This window comes from Psittacula echo, assembly GCF_963264785.1.
Source record: "Psittacula echo genome assembly, chromosome: 10".
In the NCBI taxonomy this organism is placed as follows: domain Eukaryota; kingdom Metazoa; phylum Chordata; class Aves; order Psittaciformes; family Psittacidae; genus Psittacula; species Psittacula echo.
Genome location: NC_137741.1, coordinates 11,612,815 through 11,627,943, shown reverse-complemented (window position 1 = coordinate 11,627,943; position 15,129 = coordinate 11,612,815). Strand labels below are relative to the sequence as shown.

The 15,129-nt window shown below is 36.3% G+C and overlaps 1 protein-coding gene across 3 annotated transcripts in view; it reads left to right on the top strand.

Annotated features, from left to right (window-relative positions):
• SECISBP2L (SECIS binding protein 2 like) overlaps nucleotides 1–15,129 on the top strand; it is a 30,938-nt gene that overhangs the window by 1,583 nt on the left and 14,226 nt on the right. For 2 of the 3 annotated variants that reach the window (XM_080625943.1, XM_080625944.1), the window contains exons 2-7: nucleotides 9,447–9,625; nucleotides 10,948–11,272; nucleotides 11,767–11,902; nucleotides 12,334–12,563; nucleotides 12,655–12,679; nucleotides 13,463–13,578. In XM_080625943.1, coding sequence (XP_080482069.1) covers nucleotides 9,447–9,625; nucleotides 10,948–11,272; nucleotides 11,767–11,902; nucleotides 12,334–12,563; nucleotides 12,655–12,679; nucleotides 13,463–13,578 — 1,011 coding nt within the window. The remainder of the gene's footprint in view (nucleotides 1–9,446; nucleotides 9,626–10,947; nucleotides 11,273–11,766; nucleotides 11,903–12,333; nucleotides 12,564–12,654; nucleotides 12,680–13,462; nucleotides 13,579–15,129) is intronic. The other variant, XM_080625945.1, reaches the window with a different exon arrangement.

The following is a 15,129-nucleotide window of genomic DNA, read 5'->3' as shown; positions in this document are numbered from 1 at the left end:
ATACTATAGTTAAGAAGACGCTTAAGCTCGGACTGAAGAGTTTGTAGGGTTTGTTACATATATGCAATAAAATGTTTCATCGTCAGGAGTTAGTTCTAAAAGGTGTATCTAGAATGAATGCTACCATCCGGAACAGCCTGATCTTACTTTTGAGCTTTTGTTTCCACAGAATGTGTTGAAAATGCATGAGTTACTGCGCTTTTTTTGTAATTTTCAGCTTTGGCATTTCCAGGGATTTTAATAGTTGGGTTAATAAAAGCTCCTGTAGCAAAGTCCATACTGAGTAATGATGGATTCTGTGAAGAGATATTGCTTTTCATTTTGTACATATGTCTAAGGAAGTTGGTGAACAGTGTCTTTCTTACTAAACCTTCTGGTGTGAAAATAACTTCAAATTCACTTTTTTTCACACTTTCTTATTTACCTTCATATGGAACTAATCTTAATCTGTAAGATTAACATTAGTCTAACCTTTCTGCTTTAAAATCTTGGGTTTAAGGTTTTACGTGTGCTCCCCTTCTTCCCCCCAGTTCATCTGTAATTAGTACTGCAGTACACTTGTGAAATATTTATTCCTTGCCGCATGAGTTCATTACTGGAGGTTCAAGCACGTGCCACTATCAAACCATTCTCTTTATACTTGTTGGAAATAGCTCATGAAAACTGAGCATCACTGTGTTATTCATAGTGTAAAATGTTGACTCTGTCTGATTAGCTTAACTAAGTCCAGTATTTCAATTTGGAGGTGAGTTTAAGCTCTTTGAAGGAAGAACTATCTTATTTATTCTGTTTGCAGCATATCTAGTCCTGTTGGTTCCTTATTCACTAGTAAGGCTTCTAGGCAGACAAGTAATTGACACCTGGTGAGTTTCTAAAATGATTCAACTATCTTATTGCTTTTGTCTCCTCATTATGCAGTAGCATCCTGATTAGGAGATCCCTAAATGCTTTGGGTTTGAACCTTTAATGCTGTAAGAATTAAATGTAATCTCCTTTTCCCATGTATTTGATAAGGTTGCATCAGTTTTGGGTGCTGTTCCATCTTTTCTTTGATATGAGCTCCTTTCTGCACCTGTATTGCATGGCATCTGATATATGAATATTAAAGCATGCAGATGTGTGTTTACAGTGCTTACACTCTTCTCTCCTTTCCCCCTGAATATTCTTTCAGCTGCAATATGGTAACTGTGCGTGCTGATAGGAATCATTACTGCGGAATTACAATATGAAGTAGGAATATTGTACTCCATTATAGTATTTCAAGAGTAAAGGGAGATAGCAAATGCTTTTGGGGGAATGTATTTGAACAGTGCTTTGTGGTGTTGGCTCAGTAAATCCATGTGAGATGCCATGCACCAAGAACATTTGGACAGTTAAATGACAAAAAGTTCTAGATAGCTATTCAGATGTCTCTTACCTAATTCCTGGTGCGACTTTGCCTGTTGTTGTATGCTCAGTGATATTTTGACAGCTGACACAGAAGAAAACATAGTGATGTTGTTTAAAAACAATTATTTTATGATATGATGTGTTGTGATTTTGGTGATGGGTGTGGAAGTTTACTTTTGTCTACACCACAACTGTAACTGTTCCCATTAAAAAGCATATGGGTTTCAGCAGTTAAATGTAGGTTATATTTGTACAAGAGATAGAACTTGCCACATGACCTCTGGCACTCTTTCCGTTGACGCTGATTGTGATAAAAAGCTAAGGAGAAACAACTTGCACCTTCCCCTCTCAAAGACACTGCTGTGCTCTGATTTTTCTCAGTGTTAACACATGTGTCTTGCCCTATGATTAAGACATTTAGTTCTATTAGTGCAGTTGAGAAATCAGGTGAAGTTGCAAAATCAGTGACCTGTGTTTTGTATTAGTATTGCTTAAAGACAGCCTGTTCTGCTTGCCTCTGCTCTTCTTGACCGTTCAACAGTTGGCTTGATAATATGCTTATCGTAGAAATAGCACTAGTTCTATATGTTGTGCTATTTATCCCCTGCAATTTACTTGAGTGTTTCTTACCCACGGCAGAATTTTCAACTGAGGGAAAAATGGAAAAGGTCGATTTTCCTGTCCTGTACATTTTGTGTGGGTTTTTTTCTCTTGAACCTTGAAAATGCAGAACTTTGAGTTTTGCATTATCTTATTAGAGAACATCTTCTCCAGTGAATTTGAATGTTAATGATATATATGAACATCTTTTTGATCAAATTTATTTGTCCTTGACTAGTTTGTGGGGATGAGGAAGCTGATTTACATTAATGGTTTCTATTAATACTTCTAGTCCATAAGTTACAAAGCATTCAAATATTAGTACTTCACATTGGTAGTGTGAGTTTTGAAGTCTGTGTATGTACTGTTGAATGCTGTAAACTAAAGTGAAGAGGATCCTCTTGGTAGCCTTTTTAAATCTTTGGATGAGCTTTGTAACTGTAAACATTAAATTTTGCCACCACCAGCCCCCTTTTTTTCCCTAGAATAATCTTGTTTTGTGTTTAAACATGGCAACTTGTCATATTGTGTCACTTGCCAGTATCTACATATACATACAAGTGTTTATACTTAGCTTTGTTACATTCGGAGTGTGGTAGTTTCTTCTGTGAAAGGGAAGATAATTACGCATGGTTCCCTTATGAGCTGAGGGGAAAGGGAAAGACTTAACTTCATAGAGTATTTACTTTGAGTGTTGCGTTGAAATTACTGTGTTAAATCTAAACAGGGAGGATTAAATTTTGTGCTTTGTTAAATGGCATGCTGCTGGTGTTTCCAGTTGGACTGCATATTTACCATTCCTGAAGTATTGCCACTTAGAAGTAACTAATTATAGAAACAGTGATTTCCATATTTGTGAGGTTTCTCTTAAAATAGAGGAAATCTGACCTGTCTTACTACTAAAATGACTTTTAAATTACTAAATTCAAAATGCAGAAGTAGGATTGTTTTTCTAAAAACAGGAAAGTTTAGAGCTATGTTTTTTATCTTACGTTTGTGATGAGACTTCTTGATTCCAGACTTCGAGACAGCAAAGCAGCTGATTTTATTATAGCCCTCTGAAATGTGGCATCTGTGTCTATTTTCTCACCCTGTAAATGGCAAGATTGATATCCAAGTGTTCTTTTCTGAGAGCAGGCTGACAGAGATACCGTTTAATGGAAAATGCTGAATGACATTAAGCTACAATGAACAAAATCTTTTCTAAGATTAAACATACAGTGCTATAACTATAGGACAAAGTTTACCAGTCTGTTCCTGCTTGTGTCATCTTCTGTCTTTGCAGCTGTTGATGACTACAGTAGCTTTTATATAGGAAACAAAGGATCACTTCAGTATATATGCTGTCTTGAAAGAGTTGTAATTGTTGGACTGAAATATGTAATGAGCTACTGCAAAACATTTTGTAAATCGAAACTAGGCATATCTACAAAAGAGACTTCTGTGAAAGTTGATTTCTTTTGCAGGGGTGTGCTTCCATTGATAGGCAAGTGATTGAAAATCTGTTTCAGCATGGCTTAGGTTTATGTTTTTGATTTTGGTTATGAAAGATAAATTCTAATAAAGCTTTTTTTAGCATTGTGATGTGAAAGGTTGAATAAACATGAAAAGATTGCATTCCAAAATAAAGTTTGGTCTTGCAACATTTGCGGTGTTTGCCTTTAGACTGCCTGATCAAAACTATACACTATTCTGTATTAACTATTTAGGGTCTGACCCTGTATTTACTGTTGTCAGTGGCAAAGCACTAATTTCTTAATGGATGCAGGCTAGAATAAATCTTAGTACTGTGAGTGCAATTAGAGCATAAGTTAGTAGCACAAGTGTTGTGTTGAAAGGATTAGGAAAAGTGTGGAAACCTTCCCTCAAATCCTTCAGTGCTTAACAAATTTTTCTTGTCTAATCCTTTTTGCTTGCTTGTGGTTATGACCCAGTGGCATGGTCAGTTTTGCTGGTTCTCTTTATTTCCACTTGTCACTCCCATTTGTACTGTGTGGATGTAGTCTTTGAGGAATTGTGTTCATACGTATTTGCAAGCACTTTGTTTATGCATTTAGTATTTGCTTCTGAAACAAAATACTATTTAAAAAAAGGATCTCATCTCTTACTCTGAAGTTTACTTCAGTTGGCACTAGTTGCATTTTCCATTGAGCCTTAAGCCTGTCAACATGGTATTTTAAAAAAAACCACATACAACAACAACTGTTTTATCATTATTTCTGTGTCTGGCCAAAGAAACACAGAGACAACCTGTTAAAAGTAATAAGAAGTCTTTGTTGGAGTTACTTTTTGCTTGTCCAGCACAATAAGAAATTAGCAGCACCTTTACTTACTAAATTGATTATTATTCATTTTGGTTTCTGTTTCACTTTTTCTTCTTACACTGTTAAGGAAATACTATGTCTGTTATTCTGACAACATACTAGGAGCCAGGAGACCTAAAAGGCTATTTATAAAAAGAGAAGTTACTTTGCTGGCTTTTTTCACCAGTCTTCCCTCCCAGCTGAGTAAAGGGTAGTCCTAAAAAAAAATCTGCTTAGATGACTTTGGGCAAATTACTTGGCATTGCTGTTTTGTTTCCTTCAGGTGCCAGATGAAACCACTAACCATCTGTGAAAAGGACTGAAATGTCTGGGTAATCACATTGGAAAGTTAATTCCGTTTATGTTTTGGTTTGGTTCCTGACTTGGTACATTTGCTTCACCTTTTTGCTTTCAAGTTAAAGTTCACTATCCTCATCTGAAGATGCATCCTATGTAAAAAGGAACTTCTAAGTATTTTAGAGGGACTGGTAAGGTGCTATAAGGAAGCAATATGTTGAAGTTAATTTGTTTATCTGGTAATACACTTGAGCTGTCTTTGTTTTCTACCCTGAAGTGAAAATGGGGATTAGTTGTTTCATGAAATGTATCAGTTGTGCTGAGGACTGCTTATATTATGCTTACAGAATGATGTTGAAACACTTGTATTAAGGTTTTTAAGTTTTTAGTTGCTGTTCTGGTGAGTTAGCATGTATGTATTTTATATATATATACACATACACACACAGTTATACAGTGCCCACAGAACAAATTGCAAAATTGAAAACCAGAGCTTTGCCTTAAATTATTCTTTTTGTTGAAACAAGTTTCTTCCAAGCATTAGAAAAAAAAAACAAAAACAAACAAAAAAAAAACAAACCTCAAACTGACCCAACCTGTAGGTACAGTTAAATTGCACAAGAAAATTGTGTTTAAGATATAAGGTATGTAAAAAATTTTTGAAATGCAGTTTTGATTCCTTTAAATAACAGACCTATCAAAGTTCTGTAGGTGAAAAAAGAAATTAACTTTCAAATACACCCATATGTGTTTATGATTACAGGATATGCTGTATATTTATTTCAGCACTACAGGTAAGCTACATATGTTATGAGCTGTACAGAAAATGGTAATTAAATACATCAGCCAATTGCTCTGTCGTAGCAATAGTTAATCAGAACCTGTAGAAGAGGCCGAGCAACAGGCAAGGAAACATTAAAGTTGTTCTACTTTGGCCATCTCAAAGTTGTTTGAGCCTAGCAAAATCAAGCAGAAGAAATCAAATCAAATTTTCTGAAACTTGTGAAGTTACTTAAGAGAGTTGGGTTTTTTGGTTTTTGTTTTGTGGTTTGGGTTTTTTTTAATTATTAATTAAACAAAAAACCAAAACCAAAATATAATAATTCTACTTTTACTGGAAAGATTAAAGTAGGTCAGATTCCATCCAAAATACTTAAATTGGAAAAGTAAGGTAGGGATTATCTTTGCAAATTGACAAGAAATACTTTGCTATGGCAGCCTTGCTGATGGGAGTCATTTGGCTCCTGCTTTGATCAGTTATATCTCCTTCTTTTAATATTTGATGCAAAAGACTGTTCTCACATAATACTAATAACGAATGATGGTATAATACAATATCACAAAAAACACCGTAATGAGACCATTCTGCAAGTGACTCACCGTTAAGGAATGATGTTTGTATTTCCACATTATTTTTCCAAAATAATATAGGGAAAGAGCAGAAAGACAGGAATAAAAATCCTTTTAAAATAAGGGATCTTGTCCCAACCTCAATCACAAATAAAATGTTTTGACTATTTTCCAAACCAACACTAGAGTGGTTTATAATTAGTATCTTGGATAAAGTTCACTTGACATGTTGCTGGGAGATACTGACCAGTAGATTAGGGGTAGTTGTTTGAAAGTTTTCAGAGCTTCATGAACAACACCATATTTATAAAGCACTTATCTAGTTTTTACTGTTTAATTTCTTATGGATGAGACAGCCGTGGTGTATTCCTTTAACGTTTATGCTCTCCGGCTCTGAAGGCCAACCCACAACTGAATCTATTCATAAATATTTTTGCTTCACGATCTTAAAATAGCATAAAAAAAAAAAAACAACTTTTAGTTTCTGGGAGGGATTTCAGTGTTGGTGTTTCTGTTGTTATGTGTAAGTGTACGTAAGCACTAGAGGAGTTTTTTTTTTAGTTAGTTATTTAATGGAAAGTGTTTATCCTCATGGTGCTGTGTGTGGAGGAGAAGGCCTTGGAGTTTTGCATACGGGTGGGTGAGTCACCAGTTGTGGAGGGATGTGCCTGAGGTCAGAGGAAGCTCTCTGCAGAGCCCTGCGTTTGACTTGTTTTGCACAAGTTAGGTGCTGCCATTGCATCCGCACCATAGCTTGTACTCTGTATGTAACTTCAGGAGCTGAAAAAGATTTGATTTATTTAATACTAAGGTGATCATTCCACTCTAAAGTAGACCTTGTTGCGCAGTACTTATGTACTGGTGCTTGTAGCCATGACCATTTTCACAACAGTCATTAATAACCACTTTTTTGACAAGGATAGCATATCTTGTCACTTACTAAGACATACCTTTTCCCTCTCTGCCACTCTAATTCTACTTTTATCCTTTATTTAGATGTTTTGTTTTACTCTCTTGATTGCTGCTAAAACTTCACATCTCTTATGCTACAATTTTATCTGTAAATGACTGATGTTCTTACTAAATAAGCGTATCAAAACAGAGACTCATTTTGTTGGGATGTTTCCGCTTTCTCAGCGCACCTTGACAAGCCCAAAGTCAGAGAAGCCTCTCAGGAAATGGTTAAAATAACAATGGACTCTCTACTTCACAATTTTTCCTTCCCACCCCCTCTTCTTGTCTAACTTTTTAATTCTCAGTCCAGTTATACCAAGCTTTGCCTTTGGTCACTGTGGCTTGCAGAGCATTTCACCATTGAAGTTGTTAAGGATGTAACTTTGATCTCAAGTTAATACTTGCAGACATCCTGCAGACAACTGTCTGCTATCCTAAATAATGTTTCACTTAGAAAGCTTATGACTGTGTTTATGAAATTCATTTTTAGTTAGGTGCTCAGTATTTGGAAAAAGTGAGTGATGTTTTAAGTAAAATTATTTGGTGAACTGATGTTTACAGGAAGTGGCTGGTGAAATTTGAGCTAATACTGTAGCTAACTGCATAAAATCTCATGAAAGTATGAATTGGCAAATTTGATAATGGAAGGGTAAAAATAAAAAGAGGCAGATATTTTGTATATAATAACACTTTCTTTATAGAAGTTTGATTCCACTTGTACTAGTCATCCAGATGGCTGCTACAGAATGACCATCTTTACAATTACCTAGCTTGAATGTTGTATTTGGAGCTGAAAATGCATTGAGCAAAACGTTTGGTTTAATTTTCAAAATTGGCAGGGAATTCTAATACTGTAATCATAAGTAATCTCTTGAAAATACTTCTGGTAGTTCTGATGTTTTAATAGTGAATGTAGTAAATGAAAGGGAACTTTTACAGTCTCAACTATGGGGTGTTTTTTTCCCTTCCTTTCTGAAGAGTATGTGACAGTAAAGTACTTAAATACCAGTTGGTTTGCAACCTGTTTGGTGAATTACAGTGTAACTCATGGTCTTAGCGATTTACTTAATGATGATTCTACCTTTTGCTTAGTAATTAGATTTTCTTGTATGTAAGCGCGTCAGACTAACTTAACAAACATCTAGTACTTCGCATGAGTGGGTCTTGACCTCACTTTTTCTAGTTCATGCTGATATATTAAAGTACCTACTCATCAAGTAAAAGTAGCTTTCCTTGCTCACTGGAAAAACTGTATTTTCAAAACATTTTTTAGACTTACCCCTTGACCTCCAAGCTCCTAAACAAATGCAGGATCTTACTAAAAAAAATGAATGTTGGGGACTTCTAGTAGGTTTATAGATTCAGATATTGGCCAGGAAGGCTGCCTCTGGGTGCCCTGAGCAAGAACATGGACTGAGAAGTATGTGGTAGGCACAGGACTACGAGCCATGATATTTTCAAAGCTCCAATTGTTTAACTGTTTCTGTTCATGTGGATGTTTTACAGGTAATGGCAAGGATATAAGGCTGTCCTCAGCACATCAGTCAGGCTCTTCTTTTGTAGAATAGGAGCATGTACTTGTATAGGTTATGCACTGTCTTTGGAATGCTTTTAGACAAATGGAAGGAAAAGTTTCTGGAATCCTTGTCTCCTTTAGAGAGAATTGGTATTCATTCAGATCCTAATGTGACACAAGTATAAGTGAGCTGAAGTCTTTGTACAGAAAATATACTTTTTGGCTGAATGTAACTTAAAATGGAGTACAGAATTTAAGGGTACTTTGGATCTGCAGTTGTCATACTGAATAGAGATTTTTTCTTTGTTTAAAATCCAGCTATTCTGTACAAGACAAGAAGCGTGGGTAAAAACACCATATAAGCTTTGGAGGATACCTTCAGGATTGGGAGAGATACTTTTATTTGAAAGCAGTCTTTAAATTGCTTTCTAAAAATTTCTAAGCAGTCTTTAATGCCTTCATGGCAAAATATGATCATACTCTTAACACTTTAACATATGTTAAAATTGTGCAGATGGAATATGTGTGGGGGGTGGTTCTGTGATACACCATCTATTTTAGTAGTAAACCTATGGTTTTCTGCTGAAAAATCTTCTTTATAATTGCCTAGGAACATGGTCAGATTTGTAGAGCAGGCCAGGCATTACTATATCTTCCATATGTTGGTTTCACTTTTGAAAGTCTCCAGAACTGTGTTCCACCTACAGTGCTAATTTGATTTCTTTCTGTGCTCAGACTAGTATATCCTTTACAAGATCTGAACTTCAGTCCCTTTTAAATTAATTAGTTTTTGCACTTTGAAATGTAAAGGTTAATACAAATGCCAAATGTTGGTGATCTGTCTTACACCTGTGATGGGAAGGATATAATAAGTGCTTGCCAACTGTTTTATGTCTCTTTCAGTTTACTGAATCCTGTAGTCTTGTCATACATTTGCCTGCTATTTGTGGTACATACTGTACGACGTTATTAATCTGAATTTTCCCAAGCAATCTATGGTTGTATTTAATGAGGATACTGTTTCTATTTTCTTTAAGAATGTCAAGCTGTCAGCTGAAGTAGAACCATTTATTCCTCAGAAGAAGGGTCCAGAAACACTAATGATCCCAATGGCACTTCCTAACGACAGTGGAGGAATTAATGGCATGGAACCAACTCCTATCCCTAGCTACCTGATCACTTGCTATCCCTTTGTACAGGAAAACCAATCCAATAGGTAATAAATAGTTGTGTTCTTCATGAAAGGTGATGTGTTTTTAAATGAGTTTAAACTTTTGGTAGACTTGAGAGGAGGGTGAAGTTTCTCTGTCCCAGATCTTTTTTACTTCTGTGCCTCTGCTTGTCTCTCTTCATACTCTTTGCAGCTTTTCTTGCCCTGGCTACAGAGGTCTGGTACAAATCCAGTGATTCTAAATTCCCCACAATGTCACCTGCTGTGCTCTTGCATCTTCTAGGACAGTCAGTAGGTCTGTATCTGAATCTGTGATGCTGAAGCAAGGCTCCATGTGTCTAACTTGGATCCAGCCATGGCAAAACAGTATGCAGCTGACACTTGTGTTGTGTAGCTGTATCCAGGGTTGTCTTTCTAGCATAACAAGTTATAATACATTTTGTTTAGGAACACCTTTATTCTAATCCACATGCTCTTTATCCTTACCCAAATGCAGTATTCACTAAATGCACAACTTCAACATAAATAATCAACTCTGAAGGCATAAACAATTATTGCTGTTTGGTTTTGAAAAATGTACTTAGTGTTTGCTTAGGACAGCACTTCAGTGCTGCTGTACTGGAATATGAAGAACAAAAATAATACTTAGCAACTGCCTGCTGCTGATCTATAAAATTATCCTGGACCTTTTCTTACTCTCTAATACTCTGGCCTCTTCATTTTCCATGTAGATTTTCCGGTCACTTGGGGATTTGAAGAGAGAGATAAGAGACTTGGGTTCATAGTTTCCAAGGGGGTCTTCTAGTAGTATGCTGTATCACAGATAAACGCAGGAAGAAGTCTTTGTGCTTGGTTTCAGTAGTAAGGTCCTAAATGTCTGTTTTCATGTGTGTTGCTTAAGGCCTGCGTTTTCATAGGAATTTTGGACAAGGGTGACTTAGCAACTTAATGTACTTAAGTACTTGGCCCGGTGCTGGCTAATGAATGACACTGTTCCATGTATCTGCTAGCTTAGCTTGTGTAAACTTAGGTGTGTACTTCAGTTATATTACTGAATTTGTAATGGGACCAAAGTACTTGTGAAAATAAATGCCTACATTTTATTTAATATTGGAAATATAATAAACTTGTACAAATGCAAGATCAACAAAGGTACTTGTCTTGCACTTGAATGTAATATGAGGTTGTGAATCAGTTGATCAGCATCTTGAAGTCCTAATAAATTTAAGTTCAGTTATTAAAAGCTAAGAGCTCATGGAACAAATGAGTTGAGATTGGTTGTTTTCTGGGTTTTTTTTTTAAGGAGGTGGTAAAGATTGAGAGAGAGAAACTTACTGAGCAGTTGCCTTTCCTTTTGATTTTTACAGACAGTTTCCATTATATAACAATGACATCAGATGGCAGCAACCCAACCCAAATCCTGCAGGACCGTACCTTGCTTATCCTATAATATCTGCGCAACCTCCTGTTTCTACAGAATATACATATTATCAGCTGATGCCAGCACCATGTGCTCAGGTCATGGGTTTTTATCATCCTTTCCCTACCCCTTATTCTGCACCCTTTCAAACAGCAAATGCTGTAAATACAGTTACTACAGAATGCACTGAGCGTCCCAACCCATCGGGCCAGGTCTTTCCGTTATCCAGTCAGCGGAGCAGAAGCAGCAACAGGGGACCAGTCATACAAAAAGTGAGTCTGGTTTTTAACAGGATAAGTAAAACTGTGTAGAGAAAATATCTTTGCCCAGGAAACATGCATCTTATTTCAGTAAAAACAAGTATGGCAGTAGTATCAATGGAAGGTGGGCAGAAAAGGTAGATATTAATGGGACAATAGCAAAATTCTTGGTAAAGTACTTGGTAAGTTTATAGAGCTTGCAAGTATAATGTGGGGAAACTCCCACTGTGTCTTTGCTACTTTGGTCTGAGCTTAGAGTTAACTTAGAGAGCAAAGAAGTATGCCCATACTTTTTTTACCTTTTTTTATGGATTTCCGTATTATAAAACCCAATTCATTCAGAAGATACTGCAAATAAGTCCGATATTTTTATTAATACTTCCCTTACTCTTTTTTGTCTTTAAATATGTGGCTTCTGTAGAGAGCATTAGAACTTTTAGTTGCCTTGTTTACAACTGTGAAGTCAAATCATGACTTGTGTGTGTGTGGCTAATCTTTTAAAACAGCAACAGCAGTTACAGATGCACATAAAAAGTAAACGTCCTCCAGTGAAAAATGTTGCCACTCAAAAGGAGACCAGTTCTTCAGGTCCTGAGAACAGATCAAAGATTGTTTTGTTGGTTGATGCATCACAGCAAACAGGTAATGTTTTTTTGTGTTCTGGGTGTACAAGATAGCTAGTAGTACATATCAGTCACCATCCTTCCTAAAAGAAGGTGGCTCTGGTTTAGATGTGACTTTTGAGAGAACTTTGTGGATCAAAAATATAATGAAAACATGCTGCTAGTTGCAGAGGCCTACTCGGTATGTCACATTGGAATGTTGCAATGATATGGTACTTCTGCGGGGATTTTCTTTCGCCTGTCAAAAGCAGACTGTTCCTGAAAGAGTTGGTTATTATTAATGGTTGTATCTAGACATAATATGTTCAAATACAATGCTGTTTTTAATTTTCTTAGGAGACAGTTGTCATATGAAAAGACTTTGGCTTTCCCTCTTCTTTTATGATGTGTAGGTTTTTTATGTCCTTTAACAATTCCTGCACAAGTAACTTATTTACTATTTTCTTGCAGATTTCCCTTCGGATATAGCCAATAAGTCACTTTCTGAGAGCGCTTCTACAATGCTTTGGAAATCAAAAGGCAGGCGCAGAAGAACTTCTCACCCTGCTGCAGAGTCCTCTAGTGAACAAGGAGCAAGTGAAGCAGACATTGACAGTGACAGTGGCTATTGTAGTCCTAAGCATGGCAATAACCAGGCTGCAGCCGTGACTTCAAGAAATACAGATTCTTGTGCAATGAATGTATGTAATACATAACTGAATAAATTAACTATATTTGTTTCCTAAAGAGTAATAAAAATTACTGAAAACTTTTTTTTTTTTCCCTTTACAGGTTGTAGAACCATCAGTAAGTACAAGTAAGTATTGTCTTAGCTCATGAGCTGTTTAAAATTTAACTGCGTCACTTTCGTATTTATTTTTCTTTACATTTTGCTAGCAATCATCTTTGATCTGCTTCCAGCATGCTACCCTGATTGATCAGATACTTCTGAAGATAACGTCTTTACTGTGATTTCCACCACCTCCATTAAGGCCCCAGTTATTTGTCAAGTGAATGAGTGTATAAGTAGCTATGACTAATGGCTTGTCAACAGCTGCTTTTAAAGAGTTAAAGAATGCCAGAGACTCCAATGGAAGCATTCAGATAAAGCTGTGCTTCTGTTGTGTTTTATTCTCAAGCTTCCTTACCCTGTGAAACTGCAGTTGCTAGGGCAGAAATAGAATGGAAGACTTCTCATTCCCTCTTTGAGAAGTACTGATACTACTTTACAGCTTCTATAGAAGTATGGTAATATGAACAAATATTTTTATTCTGGTAGTAGTGGGTAGGGCTAGTGGCTGCTATTAATGACTGGACCCAAATCAGTATGAATGTTAGTATGAACCTGACAACTTCCTCATGATCAGTTGTTGGCAGCTTGAATCTCTGTAATCTGACTTTTCCGGTAAGACTTCCTTCATTTTGCTGATGTCTAGATACAGCTACAGGAGTAAGTCTTGTCAGAGGAGAATTAGATTTTCTCAGAGAACTTTATTTGTATCAAAATTGTGTTCCTGGCTCTGACGGCATGTGTATTGTTATGATGTGTTCTGTCACACTGATTTTTTTTTTTTTCAATGATGGCATTTCTGTTTTTCAGCTGGTATAAGTTGGACTAATGTAAATTCCCAGGCAACTCAAAAAAAACCTTGGATTGAAAAAACTCAGATGTTTTCTAGAGGTGGAAGACAAGCTGAGCAAAGAAATAGTGCACAGGTATGTTGCTAATGGTTCTAAAATCTAAGCGTTCAGTTTCTTGTAATACGTGGAAACAAGGAATTTTAAATGCATTATAAAATTAAAATGCAAAGAATAGTTAATGAAAATGGTGAATGCAAAGTGTTGCAATTCAACCTAAAAGTCCAGTTGCACATTTCTACCTTGCATGTTTCTTCATCTAGCACTATATCGTATATATATACACACACACTTTTATATATATATATATAAAAATAAAATTTCATGTGTTTGGCAATTTTCTACTTGCAGCCTGTTTTTTATATGTATCTACCTAGGAAGAACATTGCATATATGAAGTAATCTGTGAAATCAAGACAGTGTAGGTGTAGAAAAGTTACTTCAGTTTTTGACCCGTTCACACTTCAAAAGGGGGAAAAAGAAAAAAACCAACCCTCCGTCAAACTTGCTAAAGAGAGATTCTGATGTGAAGGGGGGAGGGGGGAGAGTGATGTGCAAAGGGAGACAGAGAGGAGGCTGAAACATCTGCCTTTGCTTAAACATAAGTTTTTCTTGAATTCGATTATTGCAGACAAGAATAGCTGAGGTTGAAGTGGGAGCTTTCTCATAGATGTCTGTATGCTCAGATACATGTGAGCTAGCTTGCCCTGTTTAGTTTTGTAGATGCAACTGTTAATTTGTCTTGAATCTTCCCATTTGGTATCCATGGGTTTATTATATAAAGAAGCTCGATGCTCATATTGGGCGGTGTAGCAGTTCAGAATCTTTATAATCTCTAGTCAAATCAGATGCTTTTAGAACCACTATCTGTCATTTGTGGAATTGGGAGAGTAGGAAGAACCAGATTTCCTTTCATCTAGTTATAGTTTAGACTCTAAGTCTGGCAGTTATTTTAGATATTTAAGAGCAAAGCAGGCACAGAGTTTTAAATTAGGTTTCCCCAGCCAAATTCATTGTACCTCAGGGCAGAATTGCTCTAGAAACTATTTTCCTTTGAAACTAAATTTTTACCATGTCTATAGGACATTTTCTTCAGAAATACATTAATATGAAAGATCCAGAATTTGAGATTCAAATCATGCTTTGCTTTCAGCCAGCCAGTCTTGCACATGGGATACCACCACCCTTTCACGTAATAGGAGAATGTTCATACTACAGAGATCTCTTGTCCTTAGAGAACTCTATGCCTGTACTTTGGCCTGAACATTGGCCTGGCAATAATTGTAAGCAGAACTGTTTTATAGTGGGAGATAGTTCTTTTGATCATGGTTAGAGACAGTTCCTCAAGCTTAGTGTCTGAGTTACATACTCACCAACAGCTCTTGTGGTTTTCTTCATGTTTGGCCAAAAGGACCTTTTGTGTTGTTTTTAATTAGAAATTGGGAGGTGAATGTATCCTGATGCTGCGTGTGACTTGGGAGGGGGTAATAATCTGGTATTAACCTGTAGAATATATTGGTAAAGGTTTTAAAACAACAATAAAAACCCAAAACAACAGCAGAAATACCCCAGGAGAACCCAAAAGCACAGCTTATTAAATCTGATTCTGTCAAAACTGTGTGACCTTAG